Source organism: Perca fluviatilis, chromosome 11 (genome assembly GCF_010015445.1).
Source record: "Perca fluviatilis chromosome 11, GENO_Pfluv_1.0, whole genome shotgun sequence".
NCBI lineage: Eukaryota > Metazoa > Chordata > Actinopteri > Perciformes > Percidae > Perca > Perca fluviatilis.
Window position 1 is genome coordinate 671,888 of NC_053122.1, and position 12,813 is coordinate 684,700.

The window sequence follows — 12,813 nt, forward strand, 5'->3', positions numbered from 1 at the left end:
GCGCGGGGAGCGGAGAGTGAACCCCTGCAATGTCCTCTGCCAGTGCCTCTGCAGCGCTGCGTTAGATCCACAACTCCCACTCCATTGTCCGATATGCTCGTTCTAAACACTTTTCTCTGGATCAGTAGGCTATTCCATTGTACAGTCTGGAACACTGCATTTACAACCATGGTTCATTTTCAATATCCTTGAAAAACTTCCAAAGTTTGTGCTTTCTAAAGTACACTGCACAGTGTTAAGAAATCAAAAGACATGTTCGTTTGATTTCTGAGGAGGAAGGAGAGGCTGGGGTCGAATTGAAAGTTAAGCAAAAGGTTTAATGAACAACACGATGAAAACGACAGTCAAAACACAATCAAACATAAAACATGAAACACTGCCAGCAGTGGACTAAAATGACATGCCTCCTCTTCAATCAGTCCTGAGACATGACAAAACAAATACACTGTAAAACAGCGGTCTGCCAACCTGCTTCACCTTGCGGGGTCACAGTTGCAGCCATGCAACATGACAAAACAATACACTGTAAACAGCGGACTACAGAACCTTGTTCCCTTGTCAGGTCCCAGGCTTGCAGTCATGTGATCATCTCTGTTTCCGAATTATATTCCTGTCTCTCAGGTTAAGGACACACCTCTGAATTTCCGGTTTACTCCAGGTCACAGACAAAGGTCGTTTAACATGGTAGTGCCGATTCTGTTCCAGTTTACAGAGTTTGCACTTCCTTTGTTCTAATCAAGTCTGGCCCCGCAGGGAGTGGCTCCCCAAAAGTTGTTTAAACAATAAGTCTTCTAGAGCATCTACATTCATGCTAAATAACAGACATGACCTAATTAATTCTTTAGAAACTAGGTTTGGGGTGAGGCAGTCAAATGCTGATTAGGCTTCATCAGTATTGAAACATTCCTTCACTCAGTCACACAACAGTTTACATTTTTAAGTTACATTTTTTACCTAAAAGTATATTGTACTAAAACATAAGCATGGTTTTAACTTTTTTTATCTTCAACAACAGCTCATGTGTGAGATCCTGACAGAGCTCCAGCTCAGCGGGTCTGTGAAGGGGGAGAGGCCGACAAGGAAGGCAGCAGAGGCTGACAGAGAAGGCAGCAAAAGCCGCCGCCTGTCCCGGCAGATTGTGAAGTCCGATACTGTCTTACCAAATTTGCAATTAGCCGTCAATTTTCGTGAAACGGCCCATATTTGAGCTTTAGATAGTTGATTTCTTGCATAAAAATGTCTCAGAAGTGAATTTAGTGGTAAAATAGCAGATGAACAATGTATACAATTTCAGAGATCTGCACAACCTAAATTCAGAAGACTAGCTGACCTCAGGTCAGTTGTGTAGCCTATGTAAACGTTGGGTCGTGACAAAGACTAGAGACTAGAGCCAAATGAGGAGTTGAGAAGTTAACGTCAACTTTTAGCTTTGTTACGATTCGCCCGTTTTCATCAGCAGTTTAGAATTGTGAGATTTGCAGAGGAAAGAGGTGCCAATGGGATTTTGAGGTTCTGTGTATGTCCTATCTGTGTATGTCCTAGTGTCGTTTTTCAACTATGACAGGGTAAAATCGGTTTTGCATTCTATCACCCCTTTAATCAATTTAGTCTAGACAGGAAGTTAGTTCTCTCAAGTAAAATGCGGTTACCAGTAGACAGTTATACATATATCAGTGAAGCATGGCATACAACATCTTGGCTATACCACTGTATATGTACAGCTAATGCTCATGATTGCTTGAGAATATGTATGGTCTAGCCACAGCAGATCATATACCTGTCTCCATGATAATAAATCTTGACAGTTTACCTGAGCTGACTAGCTATGATAATGATGATAAAAATGAGCAAAATAGAAGAGTGGACTGGGCAAAGCTCAGCCCATGGTTAATGACATGATTAACTAAGGTTGCTCTGATCTTATTTGAAAGTTGTTGTCTTCTTTGGCCATGAACTCCTCTACTAGCTCTACCCCTACCTCTCACTCTCCCTCCCCCTGTTATTCTTTCCCTCCCTTATCCTCTTCCTCTCTCTGCAATGTCATCCATTGTTGTTGTAAAAAACCTAAAGTTGCTCACATGTGGTCTTTTTATAGTGCTTACTTCCTGATTGAAGTGGTAACAATTACAGTTTTTTCCAACTGCTTACACACGTTTTCAAAACTATGTCTCCTTTTTTCAAAACTCTACACACAATTCCCAAAACTGCACACACAAAATGCAAAATGCCTCACATCTCCTTCAAAATGAAACACTGCATTCAAAATACCATTATCACATCTCAAAATGAAGCATTTGCATCAAATGGCAAACACTTTTTTCATAATAGTAAATTTTTGGATATACCATGTACACACTGTTGTTCTAAATCTAAAGCTCTTTTGTCTTTCATAGGCTTATATCTACAATGTTCTAGAGAGAAAGTAGTCTGCTGAAAGTGGTTGAAAAGTGCACTGTAAAAAACAATGTAATGTTACAGTAAAACAGAAAATATGTATTGGGCAAAACATTGTGCCTGTAAGAGTAGCCCAGTGTTGTATACAGTAGCATGAAACAAGAAAAAAAAAAGTATAAACATATGTAAACCAAAGGTATCATTTTAGAATAAAGAATATGTGTGTGTGTGTGTGTGTGTGTGTGTGTGTGTGTGTGTGTGTGTGTGTGTGTGTGTGTGTGTGTGTGTGTGTGTGTGTGTGTGTGGTGTTGTGAGTGTTTGTGCGTTGTGTGTGGGCGGGGGGGACAGAATTGTATGCACTTTGATTGATTTGTAATGCTGAAATAGTCATTAGATAGTTGCATGCAGTATGGACGCCACTGTAAAGCTACTCAAGATGGGCTACTCTCCCTGATCTCATCAGAAATGGCTCTCCTTCTTACTCTTCTTCCCTCCTCCTCCTCCTCGTTGTTATCCCCTGTCTCTCCCTCCTCCTTCTCTTGCTCTCTGTCTATTGTTGGCATCCATTGTTCCAAACAGGTAATCTGACCTTTGGCCTCTGTATAGGCCTATACTAAAGCAATGATTGGTTAGTGTTCAGTTATGACATAATGTGTTTGCACATGTGAGGAGTGTGTGTGTGTGCCCTGGTAAATAAGTGTAGCATTTTGATTGGTTGTGTTTAGAAATGGATAGCAAGTCACTTCTTGTTAGATTTTTGTGTCTTAGGTAGAGAATTGTGTTTAATGTTTTGAAAAAAGTGTTTTATGCAATTGAAAACTGAGTGAAAGGCTGAGAAATAGCTTATGGTTTTGGAGATTTGCTGTGTAGTTTTGCACTTTGAGTGAGAGGTTTCAAAAATCGTGTGACATGAAAAGATTTTGTGTGTAAGCAGTTGGAAAAAACTGTAATTATTTAGGTGTTTGGCCAGGTGGTGCATATGTTGGCCAATTAGCTCATGTAGTGTCATTTTGAATGGCAGTGTTTTGAAATGGCAAACATGTGACTTTATGTCAGATTGTTTGTGTCTTATGCAGAGAACCGTGTTCAGTGCATTTAAAAAGAGCCACTTTGAATTGCAAAATGTGTGTAAAGCAGAACATGTGTTTAGAATTTTGGAGACTTGAGAAGAGGTTTTGCTCTCTGTGTGTCAGTTTAAATAATTGTGGTATGCATGTCATTTTAGTGTGTTAGCAATTTGAAACAACTGTAAAACATTTCACACACATAAGAACATATGAGAAATGTTTAAAATGTGCAGGATCAGATAGTCTGCTGGCCTTTTTACAGGAAATCAGTTTCTCATTTTCTCTGTCAGCTTGGTGTGAAACTCTGAAATAAGGACACAAGAGAATATATATTCATCCTTTGTTCATGATTTAATGTACAGATTAAAGGCTGCTGCTCAGCATTTACATTATTCACATTATTCTGCAGAAATGTTGACTTTTATAAAATGACAAGAGACTAAAACATGTAATGATTCATTCAGCAGTGAAATCTGTAATTTAAAGATGAATAAAAACATAACATCTTTGGCAAAATGAACTAAAGAACCTTCTGTAAGATTTAATTTCACCAACAACATTTAATAAAGTGTGTTATTGTAATCACCATTTATCTGGTAAAGTTCCAGGATGTTGATCAGCACACAGTGAAAATATAAAATCATAAGAAAAACAACTAGAACAACTCATGAACATGAAGTATTCAGATGGCCAGCTGAGGCTGTCGTTGGTTTTAAATGTTCAGAGGTTTAACCAACAGTCAATAAAGTTTATCAGTTAAATCCTGTCAAAGAAAACAACCAAACTGTTGGTAGTTCAAATAATCCTGACTCCGCATCTTCCACCTGTTGTTTTAGGATTTCCAGCATAAACTATTAAATAAATAATCAATAATCAAAGGTAAGCCTTCTAACCCACCAAACCCATCACAAACTGATTTCTGGTCCAAATTTACAGATTTTATCTGGATCATTAAGCCCAAAATCTGAAACATGGACTTCTTTTATTCCTGTTGTACAGTCACACAGACCTTCACTGGGGAAACCTTCAGTTCACCCGCAGTTTGAAAGTATGGAAACATCTTCTCAGTGAAAGTGTGTGTGAAGGTGTGTATGTCTGTGTTAGTATCAGGATCAGAGAACGGCAGATTTCCTCTGTTCCAGTCCAGAGTCACTCTGATCCTCTGGAGCTTCTTCTTCAACCGGAGAACAGTGTCTGGAGCTGATGGAGACAATGCTGAGTATTTACCATTGTAGAACCATATTATCCATAATCCAGACTCTATGTCTCCCTTCCTCTGGACAGACTCGACTAACACCCCCAGTGACCAGTCTGTACTGTCTCCAACCTTGACATCCCAGCTGTGAGTCCCTGAGTTAAAGCTCTCAGAGCCCAGGACACAGGGGTAATCAATCCTCTGTGGATTATCAGGAAGCTGCTGTTTCTCTCGTCCTCGTCTCACACTGGTCAGATCTTCAGACAGGATGAGATATGGATGAGCAGTGTTTGGGTCCAGAACCAGAGGAGTGTAGGAGACCAGGTCCTTCATCTTGTTCCAGATGTTGAAGCTCAGGTTGCCCAGGTGTTTGGCCTCGTCTATCAGAGCTCCTGAGAGCAGCTGTGGATCCTCCAGCAGGGGGCGCTGCTGGACTCTTTCCACTGCAGCCTTGTAGTTGATCAGGAATGAGACATCTTCAGCTCTCAGCTGCTCCTCTGTGGCTCTGACTGTGTCTGAAAGAGCTGCTATCTCTCTTCTCAGAGCCTCCATCTTCTCCTTCATCCTCTGACTCTTCTGCTCCTCTTCCTCCCTCAGTGCAGCCATCCTGGCCTTCTCTTCCTCTTCTAGAAACTGGTGAAGCTTCTTAAACTGATCCTTAATCTGTGTCTCTGTGCATCGGGCCTTGACCTTCAGGTGTTCTGCTGTTTGATCAAACTCCACTTTAACTTGTTCAAAAACCTTTAACTTCTCCTTTAAGGGCTCCAGAGTTTCCTGAAGTTTCTTCTTGTGTTGTCGTGCAGCTTCATCGATGGGTCTGATTCTGTGTTTGGAGTGTTTTTCTGAATCTCTGCAGACGAGACAAACTGGCTGCTGATGGTCCAGACAGAAGAGTTTGAGTTTCTCAGAGTGCAGACTGCAGAGAGCCTCTGAAACTCTCTGATCTCTCTCCTGTAGGAAACTCTCACACAGGTTCTTTAACCTCCGGTTTAAAGGCGGTTCAAACAAAGATCTTTCCTTACAAACTGGACACTCATGTATTAGTTTCTCTGTCCACCAGCTCTGCAGACAGTCTCTACAGAAGCTGTGGCTACATGACAGGATGACAGGATCTTTAAAGACTTCATGGCAAACAGGACAGCAGAGATCTTCCTCTAATCTGGAAGCCATTTAGTTTCTGAGTGAAGCAGAAAACACAGCAGGAAGACAGCTCAGACACTCCCTGTTCCCTCAAACTTATGTTCACTTTGAGTCTTTGTTGTTGTAAATCACTCGTTCAGTTTGTGGTAGTGTCCCAGTATTCCCAGTATTCCCAGAACTCCCTCCTGTAGATGTCCTCTTGCAGTAGAGGTGTTGGTCTGAAGGCAAATCAATCTTATCCTCCGTCTCTCAGAGTGTGTGTGTGTGTGTGTCGTCTCAGTAAAATAAGATAAGCCTTTATTGTCTCCCATAGGAGAAATTTGTCTTGGGCACTCGAGAGAACAAGATGGCGACACATCACGCATATCACACACCAAACATACAATTAACCAACTTACAACATAGTCATACATTTTCTCATGCTTCAATAAACAACGATAACACACGAACAACCCCCACAAACACAGCCTCCCCCTCGAATTGCACAAATGTTTAGATAATGATTGCACATTTCCCGTTAACTCGTGCTGTGGTGAATAACTTCTATATTGCACAATGCCCCATTTCATAATACCATGTCAAATATAACATCAAATTTTGCACCAGTACCCTATCATTGCACATCCTATAACCTCAATGTTCAGTACCACAGTCTTATATAGTAATAGTAGTCATACATAAATCAGTAAAGCAGAATAACAACCTGTTTCCTTGTTCGTCTCAGAGTGAGTGTGTGTGTGTGTGTGTGTGTGTCTGTCAGTGTGTGTGTGTGTGTGTGTCTGAGTGAGTGTGTGTGTGTTTGTGTTTGTGTGTGTGTGTGTGTGTGTGTGTGTGTGTTTGTCTGTCAGTGTGTATGTGTGTGTGTGTGTGTCTGTCAGTGTGTGTGTGTGTGTGTTTGTGTTTGTGTGTGTGTTGTCTCAGTAAGGCAGAATAATAGCCGGTTTCCATGTTCCTCTCAGGTGAGTCAGGTGGAGGGCGGAGCTTTGTTATTCTAGTTTATCAAGTTGAGATTCATTCCAGACTGATTAATCTTTTCTTGTGTCTCCATCAGATACTGTAAAGTACTTCTGTCTTCATCTTAAGTGTGTAGTTCATTAACACAACAACTGTTCAAGTATAAATTCAGATAATCACATCAGAATACTTCCCCTCAGCACATTTAAAAACAGCTTGTGCTGACCAAAGTGCTGTACATAGTGCATTAGCCACAGGGTAATAAAATAAAAATAAAAAATAAAACACACGTACAAATCAGTGATTTAGGCTAAAAAGGACATCGAAAGACAAACACTTAATTACAAACATAGCAGGATAAGACAATAAAGATGCCGGGAAGGCCAATGTAAAAAGATGGGTTTCGAGCCTGGCTTTGAATATCACAATTGAAGGGGCATTTCTGATGTCAGGTGGCAGTCGGTTCCACGGCTGAGGGCCGGCAATAGAAAAGGCTCGGCCACCTTTTTGCTTAAACCGGGACCGTGGGACATGGAGGAGGCCATGGCTAGAGGATCTGAGGGACCTGGGGGCTACGTGAAGATGAATGATATCAGCTATGTAGCTGGGGGCCAGGGCATGAAGAGCTTTAAAAACCATCAACAGTATTTTAAATTGTATCCTAGACTGGACTGGAAGCCAGTGCAAGGAGGCCAGGACAGGTGTAATGTATTCACGCTTTTTTGTATTCGTGAGCAGCCTAGCCGCTGCATTTTGGACCATCTGAAGCCGTGCCACCAGAGTCAGAGGGAGACCAAAGTAGAAAGAGTTACAGTAGTCTAAGCGGGAGGTTATGAAGGCATGGGTGACTTTTTCCAGATCATTGTATGACAGAACAGACTTGAGTTTAGAAATTATTCTTAGTTGGTAAAAACTGGACTTTACAACAGAAGATATTTGTTTCTCCAGGTTAAGATGGGAGTTTAAAATAACACCCAAGTTACGTGCATGGGGTTTAACATAGGGGGCAAGGGGACCAAGGTCGGCAGGGATGGCAGTTTTGGATTTTGAAGGACCAAAGACAATAACGAACGTTATTGTACGAACGAATAACGTTTTGTTATCATTTAACTGAAGAAAATTGTTAGCCATCCAGATTTTAATTTCTTTCAAACAGTCTAAAAGAGGCTGCATGGAGTTGCTGGATTTAAGTGGGATGTACAGTTGGGAGTCATCTGCATAGAAATGGAATAAGATATTACATTTTCTGATGATGTTACCTAAGGGGAGCATATAAACGCTGAAGAGTACTGGACCCAGAATGGATCCCTGAGGGACACCATAAGACACAGGGGCAAGGGATGAAGAGTACTGGCCTATGGATGCTGAGAAAGATCTTTGGTGGAGGTAGGAGTGAAACCAGCTTAGAGCTGTACCCTTAATGCCAACCCACTGTTCAAGACGCTCTAGCAGTGTACCATGGTCTACAGTGTCAAATGCAGCGCTAAGATCCAACAAGACCAGAATGGCATTATCACCTGAGTCAAGAGTGAGCAAGAGGTCATTTGTCACCTTTAACAGTGCTGTCTTAGTGCTGTGGCGGGCTTTGAACCCAAATTGAAATGGCTCTAGGATCTCTGTGGAGTTGAGGTATGGAAGCAGCTGCGTTAACACCACCTTCTCCAAAAATTTTGAGATAAATGGCAGTTTAGATATAGGCCGGAAATTATTATGATACTTTGCATCTAGGTTATGTTTCTTTAGCATAGGCTGGACAACCGCATGCTTGAAACATGTAGGAACACTGCCGGTGGCAAGACAGGAGTTAAGAATAAATTGAATAGCTGCACTAACAGCATCAAAAGCATCTTTGATAATCTGTGAGGGGATGAGATCGTGTGGGGCTGTTGATGGTTTCATGTTCATGTTCTTTATAATGTCCCATAGTTCAGTGTAGGACACTGCTTGGAATTGGTCAAAGGTAGCTGTAGCGATGGGGAAATATGGTGGGGTGTCAGATACAACAGGAGTGAACTGTGTTCTGATGTGGTCAATTTTGACAGTAAAAAACTTCAAGAACTCTTCACAGCTATTGGTGGATGCCTCGACCTCTGGAGAGACTTGGGGGTTAACTATTGAGTTTATGGTATTAAATAAAATTCTAGGGCGATGGGAATGTTTAGTTATAATGTCTGAGAAATGCTTAGCCTTGGCTTTTTTTGCTGCAGCTTGGAAATTGGCCAGGGAATTTCTGAATATTTCTAAAGAGAGTAGGAGGTGATCTTTTTTCCACTTACGCTCCGCTTTTCGACAAATCTGCCTGAGATGGCGGGTGGAATCATCAAGCCACTGTTGGGATTTAAAATTAGGGTGTTTAAGTTTTAGAGGGGCCACTGTATCAAGGATAGCTGAGCAAGATGTGTTGAAGGAGGATATTAGCTCATCAGGGCTCAAGAGGTGATCAAGGACAGTGATAACATTTCCCAAATAGCATTCAGCAAACTCATTTGCAGTGGAAGAGTTAATATGACGAGCGTAGTGGCCAGAAGATCTGGCTTTATACAGTGAGTTAAATAGTTTAACATTGAACATAATAGGCATATGGTCAGAGAAGGATGCATCCTCAATGATTATGTTATTATTATGTGCTGGAGGAGGCCAAATGACTCCATTACATGACAAAACTCACTAACCAAGGGTTTACCTGGGCAACAGACATGAATATTAAAATCACCCAAAATCAAGAAACGGTCATAGGATGTTGCATAATGAGACAGAAAGTCTGAGAAATCTTTTATAAAATGTTTATCTGATTTGGGAGGCCTGAAAACAAGTGCGCACACCAATGATGTAGTAACAGATTCTACTTTTATGCATTGTACTTCAAAGGAAGAAAAGGTCTCAGCAGAGAGTGTTTGTACCTTAAGCCGATTTTTAAAGATCAAAGCCACTCCTCCACCTCTTCCTGACCTCCTCGGAGTACTTATGAATGAACAGTTTGTGGGACAAATTTCTCCAAAGACAGATGTCTCACCAGCACTGGAGCCAATCCATGTCTCCGTTAAAAATAGCATGTCCAGATCACGTTTGGTAAAAAAGTCGTTTAAAATAAAGGTCTTGTTTGATACGGACCTACAGTTCAGTAGCACCACTTTAGCCGCAAAGTAATCCAAAGGCTGTGGAGATTGAGAGCGTTGTAGTGGGCGAATGTTCAGGAAGTTCACCCTGCCGCTTCGGATGCGCAGTCTTGGTGGAGCTGCGAGGCAATCAAGCGTTGATGACCGAGCTACAGAGATGGAGAGATGACAGGTGTATCTCAGGTCCCATGATCGGCGAGCCAAGTAGATGCCTCTGCTTCCTGCAATGTCGATGGAGGACCGGCGAGATAAAAGTTGCGCATGGGAGACACACTCGCAAAACCCCTGATCCGCACTCGAACACTGCCGTGATTTCCTCGCTTCCTGCGCTGCTTCTTGCGGTGGGAAATGCAGTAGGAGAGCCGGCAAACGCAGTCCGCGGGAGAGTTGATGAACGTCGGGTGACATCTGGAGTGTGGGCCAAGGCACCCAGTGCATTGTAGCTCTAAAGAGTTTTGGCTATGTAGCAGTATAGAGCGATCGTAAATCCTCAATGGCATCGGTGCAGTGCCAGAGCAACAACAGGAGGAAAACAGACAGACACAACAGCACTCGGGCAGGTAGGAGCTGACGGCAAGCCGACAAACACATTGGCGCCATCTTGCTAGCTACCTGAACCTTTAAATGATCATCATGATATGATCAAAATTATATGATCATCCTTATATGATCATCATTATATGATCATCCTTATATGATCAACATTATATGATCATCTTTATATGATCATCATTATATGATAAACATTATATGATCATCGTTATATGATCATCATTATATGATCAACATTATTTGATCATCATTATATGATCATCCTTGTATGATCAACATTATATGATCAACCTTATATGATTATGTATGTTTTTATGTGTTTAGTTTGTAATGTGTAATGCAGCCTGCAGGAGGCACTGGCACACACACCTCCATCTGATTATAAATGTCAACCAGAGAACTTAACATGAGATGATTCACTTTACTCTGGAGCTGCTAACTAGAGCAGAAATATTTTCACACACACACACACACACACAATCAAACACACACACACAGTCATACACACACACACACACACACACACACAGACACACAGTCACACACACACACACACTCCTGTTTCCAGACAAACAACATTAATGTCTAATTAACCCTGAAAACACTCCTGATGACACATCTGTGCTTCAACTTCAGCCTGCAGGTGTGTGTGTGTGTGTGTGTGTGTGTGTGTGTGTGTGTGTGTGTGTGTGTGTGTGTGTGTAAGGAAACAATCAGCTCGTCTTCTGCTCCACTTCACATAGACACACTAAGGCAACACATTATTACAAACATCTTGACACTTTACCCAGCATGCTCTCTGCCCAGGTGTATGCTGGGAAACACTGACTGTCGACCGCAGGCTTCATCAGAAACTGCAGATTTTAATTCTGGACCATTGAATCATACAACTGTGATCACTTTGCTACTGATTTCAGGACCCTGATGTTCACGATCACTAACACAGGCTGTCCAAACATTGCATTGTGCGTTCGTATCTTTAAAGCTCCATCGTGTAAGAATTTCTCCCATCTAGCAGTTAAATTGTATATGACAACCAACTGAATATTACTTTCTCACCCCTCCCATCCCGAGCATGTTTTAACTCCTACGGTGGCCGTATTATTCCAAGAAGTACGACTTTGTCCGTGAGTGTTCCTTCCAGTGTAATAATAGTTTTACATTTTTGTTATTTTGGTACCATTTCATTGCTAACATCAGCTATGAGGTTCCCAAACAAATGCAAGCAAATGTTAGTGAAGTTTCAGGGTGATCCTCCATCTTCAACAGGCTTTCAAATCTGCCTGCAGATTGAGTAATCTCCCCCTGGCATTCGTCACGGAGCCATTGAGTGTAAGAGGGCGAAAGGTGGAGGTATGTCCCTCATTGGCTAATGTATTATAAAGATGGAGGTATGTCCCTCATTGGCTAATGTATTATAAAGATGGAGGTATGTCCCTCATTGGCTAATGTATTATAAAGATGGAGGTATGTCCCTCATTGGCTAATGTATTATAAAGATGGAGGTATGTCTCTCTTTGGCTAATGTATTATAAAGATGGAGGTATGTCCCTCTTTGGCTAATGTATTTTATAGATGGAGGTATGTCCCTCTTTGGTTAATGTATTATAAAGATGGAGGTATGTCCCTCTTTGGTTAATGTATTATAAAGATGGAGGTACAGTATGTCTCTCTTTGGTTAAGGTATTATAAAGATGGAGGTATGTCCCTCTTTGGTTAATGTATTATAAAGATGGAGGTACAGTATGTCTCTCTTTGGTTAAGGTATTATAAAGATGGAGGTATGTCCCTCTTTGTTTAATGTATTATAAAGATGGAGGAGCAACATGGCGGCCGTCATTCAATCGAGTCGCTCGTATTTATTCTGAATGATTCTGAATGTCAGATTCTACGCTTAAGAGAATACTTTGATTAGTTGGTGGAAGTAATTACACATTAATGAGCACATATTGGTGAAAGAACAAAGGGCTTTTTGCTAAAAATCAACTCAAAACATTACACAATGGAGCTTTAAAGAAATCTTGCACTTGCACAATCATTGGTTCAAAAAACTAATTGATTGTGAAATACCATTGAAAAGTTAATTTAGATCAACTACACACAAGCTAACGATATTTTCACTGTGTCATTGTTGGTACAATCATTAAATGTTGTAGTACAAAATAGGTGATACATGTTTCATTATGGTACTACATGTATAAACATCCCTGTAAAAGTACTGCAGTAGTAGAGAGAATACTACAGACACAGTGGAATCAGTACAATCACAACATACTATATGGTTATTTGAATCAAAGCAAAATAATTAGCTATGAAATAGAAAAGAAAAGACAGTAGTACTGTAAAACATCAAATGCAGTGTTCCTCAACTTGCTTGTACTGTAAAAAGCAAAAC

The 12,813-nt window shown here is 41.1% G+C and overlaps 1 protein-coding gene across 1 annotated transcript; it reads right to left on the bottom strand.

Moving 5' to 3' along the window:
* Positions 1–4,443: 4,443 nt before the first annotated feature.
* Positions 4,444–5,847, bottom strand: LOC120568738 (nuclear factor 7, ovary-like). The gene has a single exon (XM_039816419.1). The coding sequence runs from the start codon at positions 5,824–5,826 to the stop codon at positions 4,444–4,446; it is 1,383 nt and encodes a 460-aa protein (XP_039672353.1). The 5' UTR covers positions 5,827–5,847.
* Between the last annotated feature and the right edge of the window lie 6,966 nt (positions 5,848–12,813).